General features: G+C 36.1%; 1 protein-coding gene across 2 annotated transcripts in view; it reads left to right on the top strand.

The window, feature by feature from the left end:
- The window catches only part of TMEM209 (transmembrane protein 209), a gene marked incomplete at its 5' end in the record, with an annotated part of 29,042 nt that extends 4,398 nt beyond the window's left edge, over positions 1–24,644 (top strand). The window contains 10 exons of one of the 2 annotated variants that reach the window (XM_079931193.1): positions 4,452–4,653; positions 8,700–8,875; positions 9,479–9,550; positions 11,925–12,021; positions 14,860–14,985; positions 16,434–16,531; positions 17,780–17,894; positions 17,995–18,092; positions 19,783–19,856; positions 22,718–24,644. In XM_079931193.1, coding sequence (XP_079787319.1) covers positions 4,452–4,653; positions 8,700–8,875; positions 9,479–9,550; positions 11,925–12,021; positions 14,860–14,985; positions 16,434–16,531; positions 17,780–17,894; positions 17,995–18,092; positions 19,783–19,856; positions 22,718–22,772 — 1,113 coding nt within the window. In that variant the 3' untranslated portion in view covers positions 22,773–24,644. The remainder of the gene's footprint in view (positions 1–4,451; positions 4,654–8,699; positions 8,876–9,478; positions 9,551–11,924; positions 12,022–14,859; positions 14,986–16,433; positions 16,532–17,779; positions 17,895–17,994; positions 18,093–19,782; positions 19,857–22,717) is intronic. The other variant, XM_079931192.1, reaches the window with a different exon arrangement.
- Positions 24,645–26,180: the final 1,536 nt, after the last annotated feature.

Raw genomic sequence — 26,180 nt, 5'->3', positions numbered from 1 at the left:
AATGAAATTAATAATTATTTTTCTGGAGAAAAAAATGCTAAAATTGATATAGCCACTATGGAGAACAGTATGAAGGTTCCTTAAAAAACTAAAAACAGAACTACCATACGACCCAGCATTCCCAGTACTGGGCAGATACCCTGAGAAAACCATAATTCAAAAAGAGTCATGTACCAAAATGTTCATTGCAGCTCTATTTACAGTAGCCAGGACATGGAAGCAACCTAAGTGTCCATCAACAGATGAATGGATAAAGAAGGTGTGGCACATATATACAATGGAATATTACTGAGGCATAAAAGGGACAAAACTGAGTTATTTGTAATGAGGTGGATGGACCTAGAGTCTGTCATACAGAGTGAAGTAAGTCAGAAAGAGAAAAACAAATACCATATGCTAACACATATATATGGAATCTAAAAAAAAAAAAAAAGAAAAAGAAAAAATGGTCAGAAGAACCTAGGGGCAAGATGGGAATAAAGATGCAGACCTACTAGAGAATGGACTTGAGGATACAGGGAAGGGGAAAGGTAAGCTGGGACAAAGAGAGTGGCATGGACGTATATACACTACCAAACGTAAAATAGATAGCTAGTGGGAAGCAGCTGCATAACACAGGGAGATCAGTTTGATGCTTGTGACCACCTAGAGGGGTGGGATAGGGAGGGAGGGAGGGAGATGCAAGAGGGAAGAGAGATGGGGACATATGTATATGTATAGCTGATTCACTTTGTTATAAAGCAGAAACTAACACACCATAGTAAAGCTGTTATACTCCAATAAAGATGTTAAAAAAAAATAAAATGGTAAAATTGACAAAGTAGTAGAAAACCTAAATAAGGAAGAAAATTTTAAAACTATTAATCAAATACATCCACAGAACACATTAGGGCCCAGAAGTTTTACCACTGAGTTCTTTTAAATTTTCAAGAAACAATTACTTTTTAAACTTTTGATTATGGAAATTTTCAAACACACACAATAATGAAGGAACAAGTATAGTGAACTCCTGCGTATCTATTACCCATCTTCAACAGTTTTCAACATTTTGCTATTGTATGAACAGATCATTCTGATCCAATAAAACATGTTAGAAGTGTAAGCTCCAGAGTTAGAAAACTGGAGGAGATTGGTTCAAGATGGCAGAGTAGAAGGACATGTGCTCATCTCTTCTTGTGAGAGCACTGAAATCACAACTAACTGCTGAATAACCATCGAAAGGAAGATGCTGGAACTCACCAAAAAAGATACCCCACAATCAAAGACAAAGGAGAAGCCACATTGAGACAGTAGGAGGGGCGCAATCACAATAAAATCAAATCCCATACCCACCAGGTGAGCAACCCAGAAACTGGAGAACAATTATACCACAGAACTTCTCCTACTGGAGTGAAAGTTCTGAGCCCCATGTTAGGGGGTCTGGCAACATGAGTAGGAATCCCCAGAGAATCTGACTTTGAAGGCCAGCAGGATTTGGTTGCAGGACTTACACAGGACTGGGGGAAACAGAGACTCCACTCTTGGAGGGCACACACAAAGTCTTGTGTGCACCAGGACCCAGGGGAAGGAGCAGTGACCCCATAGGAGACTGAACCAACCTACCCACTAGTGTTGGAGGGTCTCCTGCAGAGGTGGGGGGTGGCTGAGGCTTACAGTGGGGACAGGGGCACTGGCAGCGGCAGTTCTGGGAAGTACTCATTGGCGTGAGCCCTCCTGGGGGCCGCCCCACCATATATCCTGTAGGCTCCAGTGCTGGGTCACCTTGGGCCAAACAACTAACAGGGAGGGAACACAGCCCCACCCATCAGCAGACAAGTTTTATTGAGCATGGCCCTGCCCACCAGAGAAAGACCCAGTCCCTCTTAGATAGCCTCATCCACCAGAGGGCAGACAGCAGAAGCAAGAGCTACAGTCTTTCAGCCTGCAGAACGAAAACCACAATCACAGAAAGTTAGACAAAATGAAAAAGCAGAGGATTATGTCCCAGATAAAACCCCAGAAAAACAACTAAATGAAGTGGAAACAGGCAACCCTCCAGAAAAAGAATTCAGAATAATGATAGTGAAGATGATCCAGGATCTCGGAAAAAGAATGGAGGCAAAGATTGAGAAGATGCAAGAAATGTTTCACAAAGACCTAGAAGGACTAAAGAACAAACAGGTGAACAATACAATAACTGAAATGAAAAATACACTAGAAGGAATAATAGAATAACTGAGACAGAAGAATGGGTAAGTGACCTGGAAGACAGAATGGTGGAAATCACTGCCTTCGAACAGAATAGAGTCAGAAACCTGGAATGGTGTCCTGGTATGATCTTGAGAAGTTACCTAACCTCTTATACCTAAAATTAATACAGTAATAATATTTACCACTTACTGAGAGGGTGAAATAAGGTAATGTAAATGAATCATAAAATATTGTGCCCCTTGAGCAAGATAAAACCAGTTAATGAAACAGTAACCCAAATACAGTCACTATATATAAGGATTTAACATGTTAATTGAAATAAAAGAAAAATCAATGTGGAAGAGGATTAACATTTTTATTTGTAAACAGCATTAAATATTATAAAATTTGTTAATCCTTAATTTATTACAAACTAATATAAATTGATCATGAAACCCCAGTAGAAAAAAAATTGTCAACGTACTGGAGTAAGTAGTTAATATAATAGGTAATACTACTGACAAGTAATTGTATTTTTAAGGTGTTTAACTTAATAAGTATAAGGAAAATGCAAATTAAATATACATTTTTTAGAATTTTATATATCATAAATATTTTTAAATAGTAATGCTGATGGACACATACCAAAATAGGTATTCCTATCTATTCTCTTCTGATAGGAGTATAACTTAGTACAACATTTTCATTTAATAGAATGGAAATGTGTATTAAAAATGTTCATATGCTTTGGTCAAGTCATTTCAGTTCTAGGGATCTCTTAAAGGAAGTCATCAGAAATTAAGCTAAGATTTATGCACAAAGATGCTGATCATAACATTATTCACAGTAACCAAAAATTTTAGACAATCCAAATGTCTAGAATATAAGAATGTAAAAATAAATTATGATAGATTTGTATTACAAAGTATTATATCGCTAGTAAGAATATTTACAAAGGATTTTTATAGAAAAATTCTTGTTAACTTTAAAAAAACAATATAATGCTAAAGGGTATTATCTCAATTATATAAAAACAAAAATATATTAACATATATGTACATTTAAAGAGTTGAAAATACATGAAATGTGAAAAAGGATTATAGTATCTCTAGGTGGTAGAGTTACAAGTATGGCTTATTTTCTTCATGCTTTTCATTTTTTAAAATATACATATAGGGCTTCCCTGGTGGCGCAGTGGTTGAGAGTCCGCCTGCTGATGCAGGGGACACGGGTTCGTGCCCTGGTCCGGGAAGATCCCACATGCCGCAGAGCGGCTGGGCCCGTGAGCCACGGCCACTGGGCCTGCGCGTCCGGAGCCTGTGCTCCGCAATGGGAGAGACCACGGCAGTGAGAGGCCCGCATACCGCAAAAAAATAAAAAATAAAATATACATATATTACTTTTTTGGAAAATAGACTATTTTTAGAACAGTTTCACGTTCACAGCAGAATTAAGAGGAATAGAAAAGAGATTTTCTGTGTACCCCTGCCCCCGGCACAGGCACAGCTTCCCCCACTATCAACATCTTGCTGCAGAGTTGTATGAATAGAAGAGCCTGCACTGACACATCATTATCACCCAGAGTCCATAGTTTACATTAGCATTCACTCTTGGTGGTGTACGGTCAATGTGTCTGGACAAACATATGACATGTATCCACCATTATGGTTTCATACAGAGTAATTTCATTGCCCTAAAAATCCTTTGTGCTCTGCTTATACATCCTCCCCCTACCCCAACCTTTTCCACAATCATACAATATGTAGCCTTTTCAGATTGGCTTCTTTCACTTAGTAATATGCATTTAAGTTTCCTCCACGTCTTTTCATGGCTTGCTAGCTCATTTCCTTTAGTGCTGAATAACATTCCATCATCTGGATGTACCACAGTTTATCCACTGACCTACTGAAGGACATCTTGGTTGCTTCCAAGTTTTGACAGTTACGAATAAAGTTTCTTATAAACGTCTGTGTGCAGGTCTTTGTATGGACATAAATTTTCAGCTTTGGGGGGGTAAATGCCAAGGAGGAGGATGTTTGTTATGGTAATAGTACGTTTAGTTTTGTAAGAAACTGCCAAACTGTCTTCCAAAGTGACTGTTTTGCATTCTCACCAGCAATGAATCCAAGTTCCTGTTACTCTACATCCTTGCCAGCATTTGGTGTTGTCAGTGCTCTGGATTTTGGCCATTCTAATTGGTGTGTGCTCTTTGAAAGTCAAAAACCAAAACAAAGAAATTTCAGTTAAAGAAAAATAAAATAAAGTTCTTTTATTTTGTATAGTTGGCCAGCTATAGTCCCTCTCCATCTTCTCCATACCCTACCACTGTTGGACCAGTGGAGAACAGTGGATTGAGATCTCGCTACCGTTCTTCACCCACCGTCTACAACTCCCCTACTGACAAAGAAGACTACATGACAGACCTACGAACCTTGGATACTTTTCTTAGAAGTGAAGAAGAGAAACAGCATAGAGTTAAGCTGGGTACATATATATTTTATTTAGATCTATTGTACGTATTTTTGTGTCATTTTACGTTATCTTCAACCTTTACTTTGATCCCATACATAAATGTTTAAGTCCTTTAGTAATACACCTTGTGTAGCTTAGGAGAGAAATACATTTTGGTTTTGTATTTTGTTCAGTTAGAAGAATTAAGTTCACCAAAATTTAAGATGTAAAATATAGCTGAGTTAACGGAAATCTTGAACCTTTTGTCTACATTACTATTGAAAGCTTTTTCGTGTAAGTTATAATTTGTTTAAAAGTTGAGGTCATAAAACTGTTTTTGATGCGGTCCGCAGCAGAGCTTCGTGAAGTGATAGTTGTCTCCTTTCAGGTAGTCCTTGGGAAGGTTGGTGTGGCAGGGAGGCTGGTGAGAGCATGGATTTACTCCAGAAGTGCTGTTGTTTTTGGAACATTTTTTAACTTGTCTCTAGTTTGCCTTGGGGAGCAGTGTTAGCAAATCTTAATCTATTTGGGGTGGATTTGATTATTACAAAGTCTATTATTGAAACCAAGTTAGGCTATTGAGCCGAGTAATGATTTTTCCCCCTCAGGAACTTTCACAGAAAGCACATTAGGTGCTAAAGCATGGCCACAGTGAGGAAGCCAATTATTGGACCATGGCTCTTTGTGTCACTTGAAATCTCTCTATTGATTTTTAATTTAATTTTGCCTGAAAGTGCCACAGATGTCAAAGAAACAAATCAATATTATCTTGTTATTTGTTGATACATGCTTTTCTTTCTTTTTAAATTTTGAAATATTTCAAGGATACCGAAAATTATAGAGTGGAATACAAAGAACCCTATGTACCCTCTACATATTTTTGTCATATCCAGGTATTTTCTGACTTGCATTTTTATTTCTTCGTTGACATATAGGAGTTATTTAGAAATATTGTTTGGAAGTATTATTGGTGATTGGTGTTGCTTTTAATTTCCAAGTGTGTGAAATGAAAGGCTTTGTTATCTGTTTTTTCCTAAGTTAATTGTACTCTGGCTAGAGATTTTGATCTGTACCCTATTAATTTTTTAATATTTTTTTTATTTTTTTCGGTACATGGGCCTCTCACTGTTGTGGCCTCTCCCGTTGCGGAGCACAAGCTCCGGACGCACAGGCCCAGCAGCCATGGCTCACAGGCCCAGCCGCTCCACGGCACGTGGGATCCTCCTGGACCGGGGCACGAACCCGTGTCCCCTGCAGTGGCAGGCGGACTCCCAACCACTGCGCCACCAGGAAGCCCCCCCACAGTTTGTTTGTTTTAGCCAGTTTGAACTGATAGTTGTTCTTTCTTCAGTGGTGTCTGAACTGCTGTTTAACTAACTCATTGAGCTCTTTGTCTTCTTTTCTTTTTTCAGTTTTCAGAGTTTCATTTGGTTCTCTTTCAGATATGCCTGATTTAGAGTATCTTGTTTTGTTCTTATATTTTCAATTCTTTTTCCTATCTCAATCACTTTAAACGTGCTTTTTAAAAGTCTCTGTCAAGTAGTTCAGTTATCTAAAGTTCTTGGAGATTACATGCTAACATTTTTTTCTTGTTGACTCATTTGCTTGGAGACATGTTTCCCTGTGATTTATGTAATTTTTGTTTGTTTTTGGTAAGCTCATCTTCAGAAGAATTTTATCTGTGCTTTTTCTGTCCTAGGCAGGCTGGATGGAAGCCTTGTTTCCTGCCAGCAGTTTTATATTTGCCTCTACCGGGTGCCTAAGGAACATCATTGACCTTGAACTAACTTAAGTAATTTTGGGGCTTGGAGGTTCCTGGACCTCACAGGGAGTGTAAACGGGCACTATAAACCCATGTGAAGATAGATCTGTAATTTTTAAATCTCTGGGGGTTTCTTTTTAAACAGCCTAAGAGAGACAAGCTTCCTTATTATTTCCTGGTGTCAGTGGACAGATGTTTTTTCCTTATCCACTGAGAATGTGGCCCTTTGAGGTTCCTGGCTCTATGCAGGGTGCAGGGAATAGAGACAGGAAGAAGGTCTCAGTCCAGCTGTCTACCTCTCCTGGACCTGTATCCACATTTCCAGTTCCCAGGCACTGAAATCAAAGCTGATAGGTTTCCCAAAGCCTACAAAATGCTCCAGAGCAGCCACGGCATCAGCTCACATGCAGGCCACTGGCCACCGTGACTTTCAATTCCCTCTTCATTTTTAGCCAGTGACTCTTCCTCTTACATTATTGCAAGCTCCATTATTCATTTAAATTATATATTTTATTTGATAAGCATATATATATCTGGAGATGTTTCAGGTTACCTGATTTGTTATGTTGCCAGACTTCCAAATCTCTTTGTGCTTTGATTCTTTGGTCTTTGTGGTTCTCCAGCTACAGGTTTTGTGCTATTTTGGTGGTGGTGGTCATTACAGAAAAGCCCTATTGTGTCACTTGCTATATATATTTTCCTTGTACTTTGGCTAATGTACAACAGATATAAAAACATATTTCTGTCATCTGTATAAAACTTCTTTTGTCATCTAAAGCCACACTTTATTGAAATTTTAGTTCAAGTTTTCTCTCAGAAAGCTTGATTATCATTTTCAAAGTTAATAGTCAAAATAATTAATCAAAATAGGATAAACTTTGTGCTCTATCATGACCATGTCTCTTACCTTCCTTTTTTATTCCCTATTTATTAAATCATTTGTGCTTGTTTAAAACTTCTTTTCTTGACATTAATTCATTCCTCTAAGTCAGTGTTACCAGAAGTCCTACTTGAAATTTTTTTACCCCAAGTGTGGTATTTATTATATGTAATTATTTATTTTCATGTCAGCATGAAACTACTTTCACCAGTGCTACTAGCACAAGACTGGCTAACCTTCAAGGTTTTGATGCTGTGACTTGAAATACTGCCACATATTCCTTTCATGATTTCTCGTCTTTTGTGCCTGTAAACATCACTAGAAAAACAGTTTCATTATTTTACAGTCATTCCTTTTAAAAATTCTGCTAAGATAAAAAAAAACTAGTTTTTATTTGTGACTTTTGTGTGAGGGCATAAAATATTAATTGATACTTTTGATATCAGGTAAACTCTGAAAAAATAAACTCTTCATAAGTATCATATAGTTGTCGTTGAAAATTTGCTCTTTATTCAGGAACTGGGCTAGATGCTCGGGAAAAAAAATACTCCCTGCCCTCAAAGAGCTCAAATTTTATTTGGAAAAAGAAACAGGCCTTAAAGTGTGATAACTACTGTGGTAGATTCCTCTGTAGTATTAAGTCCCTAAATTTGACTATTTACATTTCCTAAAAGTAAATTTATAAATTTAGAAGTGTAATCAGCAGATGGTCTCTTAATACAAGGCAGGAATTACTACAGACTATAAATAGAACACAGTGTAGTACAGGGAAGAGTGAGTTTAGCTGCTAGCCAAAAGACTAGTTTATTAATAAGAGGCTGTAATTATCCCATTCAGAAAGAGCTTCCAAGAATTCAAGCAAGAACTCCTTAGCCTATTTATTTCCTGAAGAAATTTGTCTTTTGTTTCTCTCTGAATCATTTGAAAGTCTTAGAGAATGAAACAAGCTTAATTTTACAACAAAAATAAACAGACACTTTCAGCCACTTAGAGAGCATATGGCTCTCAAAGTGATACTGCTCAGAAAATGTTCTTTTTAATTTTCCATTTCTCTGAAGAAGAGAGAACGTTGGGAGCAGGGAGGAGAGGAGGCTTTGTCTTTTTTTTTTTTTTTTTTTTTTTTTTGGCGGTACGCGGGCCTCTCACTGTTGTGGCCTCTCCCGTTGCGGAGCACAGGCTCGGGACGCGCAGGCTCAGCGGCCATGGCTCACGGGCCCAGCTGCTCCACGGCATGTGGGATCTTCCCGGACCGGGGCACAAACCCGTGTCCCCTGCATCGCCAGGCGGACTCTCAACCACTGCACCACCAGGGAAGCCCGAGGCTTTGTCTTTGATTGCCATTGCCATCCAGATTCCTGGATACCCAGAGTTCATATAGCAGCTCCAGATATCAAAATTACTACAACACACTGATAATCTTTAAATTAATCATTGTAGGAAGCCCAGATTCTACTTCGCCTTCCACCAGTCCTACTTTCTGGAACCACAGTCGTTTTATGGGGGATTATGCACAAACTTTAAAGAAGTTTCAGTATCAGCTTGCCTGTAGGTCTCAGGCCCCATGTGCTAACAAAGATGAAGCTGATCTCAGTTCTAAACAAGCTGCAGAGGAGGTAAATGGAAAATAAAAATGACTTGATATTTATGATTTACAGATTGTTAGAAAGTCTTTTCTTCTTCTGGAACTTTTTTTTCTGTAACCTCCACTTCTACTGGCTAGAAACATAAATCTGGCACACATTAAACGGTAGAAAGACTCCTTAAGTTTGTGTACCCAAAACTGAATTATATTGTACGTTTCACTCTTTATGACACATAGTTAACATTACTTTCCTGCCTAAAACATTTTTCTGCACTCATTTATATTGAAAAGGTATCTCAGGTATCTACTTGTACTTATTAGCATATACAAGACTCTTGCTCTTGAAATACATTTAGATTAGAACATTTGATATTCTGTAACTTCATCAGTTTAAAAGCAAATAAAGGATTTAAATTTTGTTCTTAAAAGCAAGAAGAATGTTCTTCAAACATATCAATGTAAGGAATTTTAAATATATATGTGTGCATGAATTGCAACTACTGCATATTAATTAGATCAGTATTGATATTCATGAAGTTTTTTCCAAAGTATTCCAAATATTTCTGAGGGTGGGGGAAGGAATGATTGATAACTGGCATTTTATTTGATTGTTCATTTTAAACATTTTTAATAGGTCTGGGCAAGAGTGACTATGAATAGACAACTTCTTGATCATATGGATTCATGGACAGCCAAGTTCAGAAATGTAAGTTCTGACATTACTCTTTGGACAATATTAGTGCCTCTTAATGTACAAAGTATGTTGTTAGAATATCAGTTAGAGATATTAATTATTAGAATATCAGAATTAAGTATTATTAAAAGTACAATATGTGTGGCACATATATAAGAATAAACATGACGTTTACCATATAGTGTCCGTAGTCTTGGGGATTTTTTTTCCTTCTGTATTTAGCAAATCAGTGTATTTTGAGTGGATAAAGGAACAGTGTATTTAGTTGCTAAGATTTTCCCTTTCCCAACATCTCAATTTTACTTTTCAAAGAGCTTTCCTGTCAGTCTGTTATGTGTCTAGAAATGTGAGGGGAGCAAAAATGAGGTCCTTTATGTCAGAAAACTTCAGAGTTAGAGAACATAACATATGCTTGAAGCTACTTCAGAGTATATCAATTTCTTCGATTTTTCTAAAGAAGAACCTTCTAATCTTTGGCCTAGAGGTTGGCAAGGCCAGCTCTTGCATATACAGAGTGAGTTAGTTCCCTGGTTTCAACCCTGCCTCTTTCTGTTGTTCTCTGTAGTACCCGTTTGTCCGGATTCCAGGGGGGCGAATTGGCCCCTCCTTCACTGCAGGAAGCCCCTCCACTTAGATTCTGTAGAGGCTGCCGCTTCTTCCACTGTCTGATCCTTCAACACTCATCCACCCACTGTATAGTTTCTAGAAATATGTTGAAATCACTTGTTCTTTTTTATTCTTTTTTTTTTTTTTTTTTTTTTTTTTTTTTGCGGTACGCGGGCCTCTCACTGTTGTGGCCTCTCCCGTTGTGGAGCGCAGGCTCAGCGGCCATGGCTCACGGGCCCAGCTGCTCCGCGGCATGTGGGATCTTCCCAGACCGGGGCACGAACCCTTGTCCCCTGCATCGGCAGGCGGATTCTCAACCACTGCGCCACCAGGGAAGCCCCTTTTTTATTCTTTTACTATAATTTAAATAGGGTATCAAGAAGGAGTGCTGAAAGTAGTAGCCTACTTTCTTGAACCAGAAGCCTGATTGGCTTTTTTGAATAAGAATTCCAGAGCCAGCCCTAGAACTACTCAATCAGGTTTTCTGGGAATGAGGCCTAGATCTCTCTCCTGGAGCTAGTAGATAATTTTGTTGCAGGCTAGGAGTGGCTGGCAAGTAGGATACACTTAATAAATGTTGGAAGAATGAACAAGTGAAATGATGTCCTAGAACTGTACTTTCTTTTATTTCCACTCATAGGCTTATCTAAAAATGTTAATATATTTATAAAGTCTTGGTCAGAAGTATTAGCTTAGAAGAAATACAAACACAGTCCTTTATCTGAATTCCTTAGGCTACAATGTTCTGAAATTTAGGGTTTTTTGTAGTTTTTTTTAAAAAGCAGTATATGCATATACCATATATTTTGTAATACAGTAGCAGGGTCTTGTTAGTACTCAGTAATCAACCACATTAATGTTTCTGCAGCAGAGCATATAAACTGTCACACTAGGTAGGATAAAGTCTAATAATAGCTTCACAGGAATTCAGTTCAGGTCTTGCCAGTATATCAAATTTTCTTGCTAAATAAATTATAAAAACACTTCATTTTCAGAGGCTTTTTAATTCAAAAATTTTATAATGAATTGTATAGACTTGTATTTGATCTGAAGCTTGTTTTCATCCTTCTACTTTATGGTTAAACAGAAGTGTGGAAACAGAAATGGTGGTTGAAGTTGCTGTGAACAAACACAAAACACATAACACAAAAACTAGATGGGGTATTTCCTTGGGCAGTCTTTTCACATCCCAGAATGAGTTTGATATCAGCCATGCAAAGTGGAATTTGAAATTCCTAGTCCTAAAGTGAATATTGTAATATTCACAAACTAGTTTCAAATACAGTAAAATCTGTTTTCCACATGGTTAGGGGATTGAGTGAGCCTGCTGAGAGCTAATCTATGTTATGTTATGTTATGTAATGTTAATCTAAGTTATGTTTAGTTTTAAAAACTATTCTACTAATCACAAACCAGTATAAATGCTACATGTGTAAATGTGTGAATAATTACCCTAGAACTGTAAACTGAAGATGATCCTTTTAGCTAAGTATAATGATCCTAGAAAGAAGAATTTAAGAAAAACTTAACATGTAGCTGAAAGTTTTATATCTTTAAAAAATAGGCATATGTGATTTAAGAATATAACTTTGTCAAGTTATACTCCGTTAGCATATTTACTTATCTCTCTCTAGACTTCAGGTAGCTGCTACTTCCATTCTCTTCCACTATACTCTGTTAATATTCAAGTACAAGACAGCAAAAATAGTTTCATGAAAATAATTATTTGAGAAATGCTTTAAAATTGCGTGTGTAAAATCATTACCTCATTTCTTCCTAGTGGATCAATGAGACAATATTAGTGCCACTTGTACAAGAGATTGAGTCTGTCAGCACACAAATGAGGCGAATGGGTTGTCCAGAGCTGCAAATAGGAGGTATGTGAAAATAGAGCCCAGCGTTTGAGTTCCTTCAGTGAATCTGCCAAGTGGAAAATTTCTTCTTGTAATGGGCTGTTTAACAACACCTTTTGTTATCTTGAGGTGAAGAAAAAAACTAAATGTCCATAATATCACTTTTTAAAAAATATAACAGTTTTATTGAGATATATGCAGTTCACCCATTTAAAGTCTACAATTCAAAGGTTTGGGTTGTGCAAACCATCCCCACAGTCAAGTTTGAATAGTTCATCACCCCAAAAGGAAACCCCATAGACCCGTTTCCAACCACCACCCATCCTCCAGCCCTAGGCAACTACCAGCCTACTTTCTGTCTCATTATATAGGCCTGTTTTGGATATTTCATCTAAATGGGATCATACAATATGTTGTCGTTTGTGACTGGCTTCTCTCACTTAACAATGTTTTCAGGGTTCATCCATGTTGTAGTGTTTATCAGTACTTCATTTCTTTTTATTGCCAAATAATATCCCATTGTTTGGATCTACCACATTTTGTTTACCTGTTCATCATTTGATTGACATTTGGGTTGTTTTCACTTTTTTGGTTATTATGAATAATGCTGCCATGAACACATACATACAAATGTTCGTGTGAATATATTTTAATTTCTCTTGGGTATTACCTAGAAGTGGAATTGCTAAGCCATATGGTAAATCCATGTTTAACCTTTAGAGGAATTGCCAGACTGTTTTCTAAAGCAGCTGCACCATTTTACATCCCCACCTACAGTGTATAAGGGCTCCAGTTTCTCACATCCTTGCCAATACTTGTTATTATGTGTCTTTTTCAGTTATCCTAATGCATATGAAATGGTATCACATTGTATTTTTAGTTTGCATTTCCCTGATGGCTAATGATGTTTAGCATCTTTTCATGTGCTGGTCCATTCATATATCTTCATAAGCAAAATATCTTTTCAGATCCTTTACCCAGTTTTTTTTCCCCTTTACCTATTTTTAAATTGGGTTACTTGTCTCTTTATTATTGAGTTGTAGGTGTTCTTTATATATTCAAGATACAAGTCTCTTATTAGATATTAATTTAAAATTGTACAAAGCATAAAAAATGTGTACAGTGCTAATTTAAAGTCCCCTTTTTTCAATATAAGAAAAATACATTTTTCTTATCTGCTAAAAATAAAATTATTAAGGTTTTGTGTAATATAATTTGCCTAAAGTATATATACACTATAACTTATTTAGTGTTAAATAATTAGGTTTCAAAATAAATAAGGAATATTTTAGTCAATCAGCTTTCTAGAGAATAAATTTCTCTTTGAAATATGTAAGGGCTTTGGATTGCACATTAACACTTTCTACTTGCTTTTGGGTATCTTTTTTTAATCAGTCTTTATTCTCTGGAATAAGTATAGTGTTGTGCATCACTAAAGTACCCACGTGTTGAGTATCCGTATATTTTGTATATAATGTATACAACACTCACATTAACCTTGAAAGCTAGCTTTTAGTGCCACATTTTATGGATCAGACTACTAAGACTCAGAGAGGTTAAGTAACTTGCCCAGTGTCACAGAGCAGTGATTTGAGGCCAGAGCTTTCTGACTCCAAAGTCAGAAGGTTACTTTCTTGGTAATGTTATTTGAACCTATGCTTATCCTTTTTGAGCTTTTTTATAAGCTATAAAAATATGTTATGTTTCACAACATTTTTACCAGTGTGATGTGCTTTTTAAAAAAGAATAACATTGTTTTATCACTGTGAAAGCAACATGCATATGTTCATTGTAGAAAATTTGGAAAGTACAGAAATACACAAAGAATATTACCCATGATTGCGCTTCAGTAGATAACCACAATCAATCGTTTTAAATCACAATCACTTATTCCTTTTGGAGAAAAATACTATGATACTATATATATCAATGGTAAGTTATACCATAATTTAACAACATTAAAATGTGAAAAGTGTATATTTAGGAGTTGAGCAAATAGTACATATGTATGTATATATTTTTAATTAAATTGGGGTCATACTGTTTTGTTACCTGCTTTTTTCCCTCTACTTTTTCTATTTTGTTAAATATTCTCCAGTACTATTTTTATGGCTAGTTTGTATTTCTTTTTTATGTATGTAATATATTGTATTTAACTGATCTTTATTATTTAAAATTTAGAAGAGTTTCCCTTTGCTGTTATTAATAATGCTGTAAGTAAATGTCCTTTTACCTAAATATTTGTGTACATTCATAATTATTTCCTTAGGATAATTTCTTAGGAGTGAAGTTGTAAGTTCAATAGGTATAAATATATTAAGGCTTTTAATATACATAACCCTTCAAAAAGCTTATACCAATTTATATTCTAGCAATAATGTCACATATAAGAAAGCCTTTTTCCCAACATTGGGTATTACTAGTATGGTTGTACATTTTGAAACTTTTTGTTCGTTTATTCATTTCTTTGGATAGTTGTCTTTCATGAAGTGATGAGCGAAATCACTCATAAAAAGTGTTCACTTGTCACTGGCATAATGGGCAACTTTTAATTCAACCTGATTTTGAAAGCTCTCATGTGTCTTTTTATATATACTCCACAAAAATCTTCTATTAGTTGTTTATAGATCTGGCAAAATGGATTTGGCTGTTTTTGGAGTATGCATGTGTTTGTTTAACTCTGGCCACCTTGCCAGAAATGATCAAATATTTTGTAGGTAAAGTAGATAATGCAGCTTGTTAAGATAAACTATCGTTGCTTTCCTTTATTCCTTCAACATCTATTGAAGGAAGAGCATTTGAAGTTTTTTCAAAGATCCACATGAGGAATAATCTGTTTTCTGTGTGTTTTAATTTTAACAGAGGCTAGTATTACTAGCTTGAAGCAGGCTGCTCTGGTCAAAGCTCCACTCATTCCAACTCTAAATACAATCGTGCAGTATCTAGACCTCACGCCAAATCAGGAATACTTGTTTGAAAGGATCAAAGGTAATTATTGATTTGAAGAGGGAAAAAATGAGAGCTTTTTCACTAGTTTGAAATTTTATACAGGTAACATGGAACAAAATTTTTTTTTAATTATAAGTATCACTGAAGTGTGATCTTATTTTATAAATATGTATTTAATAATGGCTTTATTAAGGCTTATACTTGAACAACTTTTGAGTTTTATATTCTGTATGCTTAAAAATGGTCAAAATAATGTAGTTAGCCTTGAATACATTAATTACTAATTTTGTTCTAAATAGGGAAACTTAAATATGAGCTAAATGGGCTCACATGAATATTTCACTCATTTTCTATTCTTAAGCTACCAAGAATGGATGCCACAATGACATTCTTTATAATTTCAGCATGCCGATCCTATTTCTTTCGATTTTTATAAGTCATATGTAATACGTTGCTTCTTTATATTTCTGTTATATTCTGATTATTTGGGGGAAATATGATCTTCTGAGGAGACTGACTTGAGACTCAGGAAATTTAGCCTCCCTGGTACTCCCACATACTCTCTTTATGCCTCCCTACATTTATTTGGATAAACTCTGTAAAATGTTCTCATCACTAAAACAAGTTTTAGAAATAGTATTTCACTCTTTAGATTTATCATAAATCTTAATTTGAAAATGTAATGTTGCCCCTTCTCTAGTCTAGGTTTGGACTGAGGTTTAGGAATAAACATTTATCATGACTTACTTAGGAATAAACATTTATCATGACTTACGTACTTACTTATTTATTTATGGCTGCATTAGGTCTTCTTTGCTGCGCGTGGGCTTTCTTTAGTTGTGGCGAGTGGGGGCTACTCTTCGTTGTGGTGCACGGGCTTCTCATTGCAGTGGCTTCTCTTGTTGCGGAGCACGGGGTCTAGGCAAAAGGAATTCAGTAGTTGTGGCTCGTGGGCTCTAGAGCACAGGCTCAGTAGTTGTGGCACACGGGCTTAGTTGCTCCAAAGCATGTGGGATTTTCCTGGACCAGGGCTCGAACCTGTGTCCCCTGCATTGGCAGGTTGATTCTTAACCACTGAACCACCAGGGAAGTCCCCATGGTGCTATTTAATTTTTTATATCTTGTATTTCTTTGTCTGCATGTTTTGATCAGGTTTTTAGGTTTTTAGATGTTATACTTTCCTTATTGTAACCCCTTAGCCTTTTTTTTTTTTTTTTTTTTTTGCGGTACGCGGGCCTCTCACTGTTGTGGCCTCTCCCGTTGCGGAGCACAGGCTTGAGACGCGCAGGCTCAGTGGCCATGGCTCACGGGCCCAGCTGCTCCGCGGCATGTGGGATCTTCCCGGACCGGGGCACGAACCTGTGTCCCCTGCATCAGCAGGCGGACTCTCAACCACTGCGCCACCAGGGAAGCCCCCCCTTAGCCTTTTTTTTTTCCTTCTTTCTTGTATATTCTTAGCTTATTTTATTTTACCTTTGTTGCTACAGAACTTTCCCAAGGAGGCTGTATGAGCTCATTTCGATGGAATAGAGGTGGAGACTTCAAAGGCCGCAAGTGGGATACAGACCTGCCCACTGATTCTGCTGTAAGTCCCCAGTTTTATCAGTTTGACATTTTTGTTATTGGGTTTATTTTTCCATTATAAAAATGAATATTAAAAAGAACTTAGAGGGAATTCCCTGGCAGTCCAGTGGTTGGGACTCAGTGCTGGCTGTCACTGCCATGGGCCCGGGTTCAATCCCCGGTCAGGGAACTAAGATCCTGCAAGCCACACAGTGAGGCCAAAAAAGAAAATAAATAAATAAATGAATAAATAAATAAAAATGAAAATAAAATAAATGAAAAGAACTTAGAAACTAAGTAGAAATACAAAATTTTTGTACCAGCATCTTAACCCAACCACTGTTAATATTTTGGTATATTTTCTTCTTTTTTTTTCTTTACTTATATTGTGCTATTTTTAATGTTTTTATCGATACAGATATAATAATCCCATATGTAAAATTATGTCTCCTGCTTTTTTTCACTTTTCAGTGTTATTTGCACTATTACACACTGTCATTTAACTGTTCTCCTATATTGGACCTAAAAGTTTGGGAAACATGTAGTGGGGGAGGGATTTTTGTTTTTCTGTCTTAAATAATACTGCCAGGAGTAACATAATGCATGTTTCTTTCTTATTTAGGATTATGATTTTAAGAAAGATTCCTAGAATTAGATTTATGAAATCAAAGAGTATAAAGTTTCGGAGCATTTAAGAGTTTTTCAAAATTATGTTTGTTTTTTTATAGTGACTGTTATGTGTGAAAATGAAGTTTAAATGCTGGTACTCAAATTCAGAATTGAATGTATGTGTATTTTATTTTGATTTTGCTGTTAATTACCTATATGGGTGTGAATGATCCCCTTAACAGAAAACTAGGAATGTCTTGCTCTAATCTTTTCATTTCATAGATTTCATCTTACAGATATAACCACTTGAAAACATTTTTGCTAATTCTTTCTTTGGAGAAAAACTTAAAGATTGGAGTCATGCGCTTCCCTGGTGGCGCAGTGGTTGAGAGTCCGCCTGCCGATGCAGGGGACACGGGTTCGTGCCCCGGTCCGGGAAGATCCCACATGCCGCGGAGCGGCTGGGCCCGTGAGCCATGGCCGCTGAGCCTGCGCGTCCGGAGCCTGTGCTCCGCAACGGGAGAGGCCACAACAGTGAGAGGCCCGCGTACCGCAAAAAAAAAAAAAAAATTGGAGTCATTATAAACATGTTTTAAAAGTACCACATACATACTTGATCGATTTTCATGCTGACTTTGAAAAATTGTTTCCTCGTCTTCAGATCATCATGCATGTGTTTTGCACCTACCTTGATTCCAGACTACCTCCACATCCTAAATACCCTGATGGAAAAACATTTACTTCTCAGCACTTTGTTCAGACACCAAATAAACCAGGTATAAACAACCTCTCCTAAAAGGATGAATTGAGCTTTTCACATGAAATACATCTAGTGGTTTGGTTTTGTTTTTTTAATGTAGCATATTTCCTTTACAGACGTGACAAATGAGAATGTTTTTTGCATTTATCAGAGTGCTATCAACCCTCCCCATTATGAGCTAATCTACCAGCGTCATTTCTACAGTCTTCCAAAGGTACTTCTAAATGTAGCAGTTGCTATTACTAATGTCATGGATGACTTGCTTTGTTAATATTTTTAAAATTAGATTCTCTTGTTTATGGAATAGGTAAACTTTTTAAATTAGGGAAAAAATGCTAGTTTTGTATCCCTTTTTTTAAAACTCTAAAAGTAACATGTGCTTAATTTGGAGAATTATGAAGAAAAGGAAGAAAAGTTCATTATTCCATTATTTACAGGAAGCTCTTGTTAACATTTGGTATAATTTTTTTGATAAATTTCATTTTGGTCTTTTTCTGTACTTATTTATGGGTTGAAATCATATTATTTATGTAGTTTTATATCCTTTTTAAAATTAATGTTATAATTTTCCATGCCTTTAAGAATCTTCGTTAAAACACTTTTTAATGGCTATTTTAAAACTTCACAATAAAATTATAACATAATTTATTTAACCACTCCCCTACAGTTAGATATTTTGGATGTTTCTAAGTCTTCATTATCATAAATACCTTTATGCATATAGCTGTCTGCATTTTGGGTAGTTTTTTAGCCTGAAGTCCAAAAATGGAATTCTAGGTTATAGAATATTTTCAAGGCTGTTAAAATATGTTATCAAAAAGATGATTGTACCAGTTTACACTTCTATCCAGGTATTTTACTTTTGATTACAAACATCAGTTCTGTTGATGACCTTTGCAGTTATTTTTGTTACCAGCATCTATACTAAGAAATTTTACATAGACTATAATCATAAATTGTATCCTTCACTTCATCAGATACCCGGAAGAGAATATTTCTTTTTTTTTTTTAAGTTTAATATTTCAACTTTGTAAGTGTAAATATTTTGGGCCATTCAAGTTCCATGCAAATCCTTTTTTTTTTTTTTAAAGAAACACTGTCTTTAAAAATCATATATCCTAAGATTTTTTAGTAAAAACACTAAATCAGAATAAGCAGGTATAAGTTAATCAGTAAATTGAAAATCTAAATCAGGAGCTATTTCACAGACCAGAAATTACATATAATAGTTTGATTTTAGTGCTGGCAAAATGCTGCCTCATAGTCCCTTGTAGATAAAATAAATTTACATTTAATATGTTACTTACACTGTTAACATATATCATAATGTATTTTGAAGTGTGATTAAAGGTTTTTTAATTCCAGCATTGTTGTTTATGCTGTTAATTTGGGGGATAGAGTATTTTTTGTGTGTAGGATACAGGGGTACCAGCTTCAGAATAGCTCCCATCCAGACCTTCATAAATGCTGCTTCCCATGTATGGGAACTTCCCAATGTGTTTATTTCTGCTCATCTTTCAGGTCTCAACTTAAAAATTTCTCTCTCAGGGAGGCATTGCTTGCCTCACCACTCTGGGTTTAATGCATATGTTCCCATGGCACCCTACACCTTCTTCTTTCTCATAACATTCATCACACTTTATTGTAATTCTGAGTTTCCTGTCTGCCTTTCCTACTAGACCTTAAGCTCCTCAATTACATGGATCCTCTCTGTTTTATTCACCACAGTATTCCCACTTCCTAGCACAAAGTGGGCACTTTGTTTAATGAATGAATGAAAGGCTGAATTACATGGAATTCCGAGTTAGTAGAATATAAATTGATAGGATCGCATTTACCTATCAGGCTGAATGGTTTGGTTTCGTTAGGTTTAAATCTTGCTGTATTTTTTGTCTTTGTTCCAGGGCCGAAATAATATGTTTCATACATTATTAATGTTCCTCTACATCATAAAGACCAAAGAGTCAGGAATGCTTGGGTAAGTACTTATGCTTTAAAAATACAAGTACTTAACTTATATACTGTTTTCCTTATGTTCAGATGCTGCAGAAGGCAGCATCATATACTGAAGATTTGTGGACTGAACAGTAAGAGATATGGCTTCTAGTACTAGCTCAGCCCTGTCACTAACCAGCTCTGCCATCTTGAGCAAGTCCATTACAGTAATTCCTTGGAACCTCCATTTCCCCATTGATAAAAAGGCAATTTGACCACATCATTGGCTTTACAGCTGTGTCCCCCAGAGGAACAACCCTGATATATCAGGCTCTTGCCACTTTAAAATTTAAAAACAAAAACAAAACTGGAGTTCTATTTATTCAAGCTATCCCACTTCAGACACAAAGCCTTCTGCAAAATGTTTACACTTTCAGAGAGACTAAGTCAGCACCAGTTCCATAATATTGTTAATTGGGATGGAAAAATGGTCAGTTGAAATTGTTTACTTTGTTTATTCTAAATACTTAGTAATGAAGCTCACATACTGTTACAATAAACTCAAAATTGCTGTCTTGTTATTTAGATGATTTGAAATTTTAGTCCTTCAAATAATATTTGTAGTAATTTGAAGTAAATGGACCTCAGCTAATGCTGGGTAAATCTGGTAATGCAAGGACTGGAAGTCTGAAAATCTGTGTTCTGGGTCCATCTCTGCCTGCACTGTGTAACCTGAGGTTAAAAAAATGTAAAGGGAAGGGCTGAATAGAAAACATCAGGGGTCTGTTCCAGTTTGGTATGCATGCTTCTTTTCAGTTTTATAGGTGCCCTGTTTTATACAGGTTCTGGAACTCCACTGTCCAATACAGCAGCCGCCAGCCACATGTGGCATTGAGCATTTGAAACATGATTAGTCCAAATTGAGATGGGCTGTCAGTGTAAACTACACAGACTAGAATTTGAAGACCTAGTACCAAAAAAGAAAAAGTAAAATATCTCTAATAATTTTGTATATTGATGACGTTGAAATAATGCGTTGGATATACTGAGTTAAAGAATATTTATGCTACCATGGCTCTTTTTTCTTTATTTTTTTAATTACAAAAATAATGCATGCTCAATATAGAAATATTTAAACAATATAGCAGTGTATAAACTAGACATTGAAAACTCCCCTCTGATCAACTCTCTCTTCTGATCAACTCTCCCTCGAGGTATCCATTGTGTTAACAGTTTCAGGTGTGCATTTTCAGACTCCTTTCTGGGGAAAGTTGATTTTTTTTAGTTTTCATTTTGTTTAAAAATATATTGTACCCAAACATATTACTCTGTGACCTGCCTTTTAATCTTATGGTATATCTTGGATATTCTTCTGTGTCAGTAAATACAGACTTTTTTCCTAAATTTTCTAGCAGTATTTAGAAAGATATACATGTATTAGAAAGATGGAATGTGCTATAAATATATTGTTTTGTAATTCTTAACAGTGTTTCTGGAAGACTATTTTGAAGTGAGGAATTAACTTAGAAGTATTTTAAATAAATAATGAATTTTTGGTTTTAACTGAAAATTTATCTTTTCTCTAAAAATCTAAATTGATACTTGATACATAAGTGATTTGTCATGACAGCATGAAGCTTGTGTTGAGTACCATATATAGTTTGTCATATACATAAAAATGTAAAATCTGTAAAAGTATTGGATTGGCCAAAAAGTTCATTTGGGTTTTCTGTAACATCTTAGTGGGGCAGTAATTTACACAGAGACCCAAAAGAATTGGTATAATATTTAAAGTGCTTATCTTCTCTGAATGAGGAACTTACATGTGGAAAATGAAACATTTTAGACTAAAACTAATCTGTGTTTTATTTATTTGGGATTTTTTTTTTTTTAACCAAGGGAAAAGTCTTTGAAATTAACTTAAAATATGATTAATCTTTTTAATACATTTTGGAACAATCAAATGTTAAAAACTGCTGTCCTATACCTTAAAGGAAGGAAATTTCCTTTGCTTAAAGGAAATAAGCAAGTGGCTCAAGTATAGACCATTTGGAATCATGCCCATAACACAGCAGTTTAATACAAATCTATTATCAGTTCAATGCCACATATTTGTGCGGTAGTGGAATGAGATGAAAGTTTTACATCCAAAAGGGAAAAAAACCTAGACAGAATTGACTGCACAGTAATTTGTGTCCTGTTCAGTAAAAGACACCATAAATAAAGTTTAAAACTAAATGACAAACTGAGACAAAGACTTATAATTTCAACATTTAGAGCAAAGCCAAGTTGATATCCATCATGTATAAGGAGCATATACGTTAATTAGAAAAGAAAAATATAAGAAATGGTCAAAGACACGAGAGACTTTCATAGAAGAGTGTCGTGCAGATGGTTAATGAACATGAAAAGATGCTTAGTCTCATATACAATCAAGCCAGAATTAAAACATTTTTTCTATCAAATTGAAATTTATCATTTGCAGTGTTGGTATAGTTGATGAAATGACCTTTTTTGAACAGGTAAAATTCTCTAAGAGGCCTAGCATCTCTAACTCCTCAATTTTTAAAAATTTAATTGACACTTCTACTTATATCCTACTTGCTAAAATTGTCCTGTTTAACTCTATCTGTTGTAATAATTCTTGAGGTCCACTGAAAAATTAATTTTCAACACTCCATAAGTCCATTTATTCTAAATTTGGGTTTTAAGCACAGTTAAGAAAGTAATTACTGTTTCTGGAATTCACCTGATAAACCATGTGTAACATAACTTATTTCAGAAAAGCACTACATGTTAATTAAACATGTACCCCTTGTAAAGACTCCTATTTTAGTTATTTGAAAAAAGACCTTTAATGCTGGGCAATCAATTCCACTAAAACTTTTTTTTTTCTCTTTATAGGAGAGTTAATCTTGGTCTATCCGGTGTGAATATTTTGTGGATTTTTGGCGAGTAGTGGGTCATTTAATTCCAAACTTTTGGACTTCATTTGACTGAATCAGAAGTTGAATCTAAGTATCTCTGAGTCACTGCCTCTTCTGAAATAAGATACATATGTGTATGTTACAGACTTTAGATTTAACAAAAAATTAGCTATTATGAAACTTCTTTGTAAAAGTATGCCCTATATCTTCTACACCAAGAAACATTACTTTATCATTTCAGAAAAAAACTGCAATCCTTCAGATTTTTGTTGGCCAAAACAGTGCAGTTCCCCCTTGAGTCCTTCTTCACTGTAACCCCCCCAAATAAGAATCATCTGCTTGATTCCTCCCCACAAAAATTGTTTTTTCAGTTGAGTTATTTAGTATAAATAATTTTTTTTAAAAAGCAAATTGCTTATTTTTTTTAGTGTTTATATTACCCCAGTGTTCAACAAATTAGCCCAAGGCCCATATTTAAAGAAATGAGATAAACTTTTAAGTAATAGTTCATATGCATTTAAAAAATATTATTGGAAGAGGTTTGACGGTATTAATGTTTAAAAAGTCAGCTCTTGATGAAGTTCACAGTCTTGAACATGGTTTGAAAGATGCTGCCTGATCTTCCTTCTGCCCCCCTTGCCCCTGCCTCCACTCCAGTCTTGCCTTGCCCCTCTCCTTCCATGCCCCAGCCACACTGGCCCTCTCTCAGCTCTCATCCCAGGGCCTCCGTGCACTCCCGCTGCCTGAGACACTCCGGCCCCACTCTAGCCAACCCTCCTCAGCACCCTTCTAGGCTCTGCCTAAATGTTGCTTTCCCAAAGAAGCTCTCCCTTCCCCCCACTCCTTCCATTCCCACCTCCCGCAGATCCCCTGACTGTTTTCTCTCTTGGTACCTTTCACCTTTGCTTCATATCACCGACCATGGTTTGAAATCACATAGGCACGTGCATTTCTTTATATGTCTCTCTAAACCTGTGCTGTTCAATACAGCAACACCTGAGGCTGTTAAGCACTTGAAACACGCCTAGTCCAAATTGCGATGCGCCGTAAGTGTAAAATCACACCGGTTTCAAAGACTTGATAGGAATAAAAGACTGTAAACTAAGAAATAAACAACTATAAAAATAAAAAGTCAACTCTTGGGTTAAATTTAGCTGATAGAATTAAACTATTAGGTCTTAGTTAAGAGGCTGAAGACATCAAGAAAACAATTGCCTTGGTTTTAATAACTCAGTTTCACTGTTCCATAATATTGTATTGAATTCCCTTTAAAATCATATGATATCTGTTTAAATTTCTTAGATATGTTCAAAATATCTGGAAAGTATGAAATAACCAAGTTTGTAAGTTTTGCTTGACTCTCCATCTTTATTATCTTACATGTATATGTAGTATATCTAAGGCTAGTTAGCAATTGCATGCATTTTTGGGGTTGACATGTTACTAGAGACTGCTTTACCTGGAAACAACTAAAACTAGTATTTTCTCAATAACTCCGTGTCATTATTACATATGCAGCTCATTTTGTGTAATTTGTAAATCTTGTTCCTGTTTTTTAACAGTCAGATGTCCAAAGGAAAGGAAGTTTCTATCTTTTAACTGCTTTTGATGTATGTTAAATTTGTTTGTTATGATAAAATACCAATTAAACATGTTAAATATAAGAACATGTAAAAATCGAAGTCTCCTGTTTCAGAAGCTGGTGTGTCTACTTCACAATTACAAAGAATAAAAAATGATGTGTCATTTCTTATATTAAATAAGTTTATGTGTCAGAAATGCAATATACAGTAAATATTTCACGTAAAAAGACTAGGGGTACACATTAAAAAGAAAAGATACTTTGTTTGCATACTAAGGGTGGTGTGGGTTACTATACTCTGGGTGGCTTTCATTTATTAACTTGTCTTCACAAATGTTTGAGCCAGCATATACTTACTATAGCTTTTATTAAAAATACTTTGATGAATTAGTTTGAATTCATACTTCAGGAAGACAGTGCACTGCAAACATGGTAAATTTTTTGGTCCTTGTGTTAAAATTAGTAAATATTTCTCACAAGTTTTTATTTTCTTTGCTTGACTCATCCTTGTGGGATCAAATCCACTAATCTTCTAGATTATGTTCACTGTATCACTTATTCTTTTTTTCTCTATGAATATCAGCCAGATTTGTTTAGAGGCATGTTTATAATTTGGTTCCTACTATAACATAAAAATGCTGTGTTGCTTGACTTTCTCAGATATACACTTTAAACTGATATTTAGTGGTGAAGACATGCAGCATGTAGGTGGCACTTCTAAACTCAGCTTTGTGATTATAAATCCTTTGAATGCGGGCATTCCTCGAAGGTCATGCTTTGGTCCTTTGTCTCACTGCTTATGCTTTTCCTTAGAGATCTCATTCATTCTGTGACTTCATTTATCACCTCTGCATTTGATTCCCAGGTTCATCACCAACCATACTGTCTCTCCTGAGCTCTAGTGTTAAATTTCCTGTGACCTGTCAGACATTTCCACTTGGATATCATGCACATTCTCCATGTGTGGAACTGAATTCACATCTGCTGAAACAGCTCCCTCTCTAACATCCCTTTTTCTGTTCATTGTACTACCAGTCGCCCACATTCAAAACTGTGCTGTCATCTTGACTCCTTGAGCTCCCTGGGTCCCCAATCCAATCAGGCAGCAATCTCATCCATTCTTTCTTAACAATGTCTCTTGCAGCTGTCCCTTTCCATTTCTGCTGCCACTATGCTCATTTACACCCTTATCAGCTCACACAGGACTACTACAACAGCCTAATTAATCTCACAGCTTCCTAATTGTTGCCATGCTTCCAGATTTTCCAATTCATCCTGCACACTCTCTTGAAATCTTCCTAAAACACTTGTTTGATCATTTCATTCTCCTGATAAATTCCTTGGCCTGACATTTAAAACCCTTCATAATCTGGCCCCAAGCTAGCCTTATCCACCTGGATCCTTGGCTTCAGCCATTGTAGGCTGCTCCTTGCTGGGCTGTCTGCATGTATCTCCTGCCCATCCTGATCACTCCCTGGGGATGTCCCCTCCCCCTCTACAGTCTACCCTTCCCTTGAGACTTTGCTCTAATTAAACCCGCTATTTTTTGGAGCTGATCCTGACCACTGCAGCTGGCAGTCATTTCTCCCCCCAGGGTGATTAGATCTGTGCCCCTTTTTTGGCACTCAGCCACCATATGAATGAATTCAGAAGTGACTTTTAGTCTCTAAGGATGGGTACTCATAGCCTGTCTCATCCTCATGAAAGACCTGAGTTTTTTACTAGTCTGAGCTGTGCTACTGTTCAGGAAGACTTTGATGATGGCTAAAGCTACCTTTTGGGAAAGGCTTGAGTTCTCGTCAAAGGACACCTTTTGAGCAGCCAGGCGCACTGACTTTCCTTTTGTGTCTAGGCCTAA

The sequence above is a fragment of the Stenella coeruleoalba genome (assembly GCF_951394435.1).
Source record: "Stenella coeruleoalba genome assembly, chromosome: 9".
Taxonomy (NCBI): Eukaryota; Metazoa; Chordata; class Mammalia; order Artiodactyla; family Delphinidae; genus Stenella; species Stenella coeruleoalba.
Note: the sequence above shows the minus strand (reverse complement) of the source record. Positions and strands in the feature narration are given on the sequence as shown.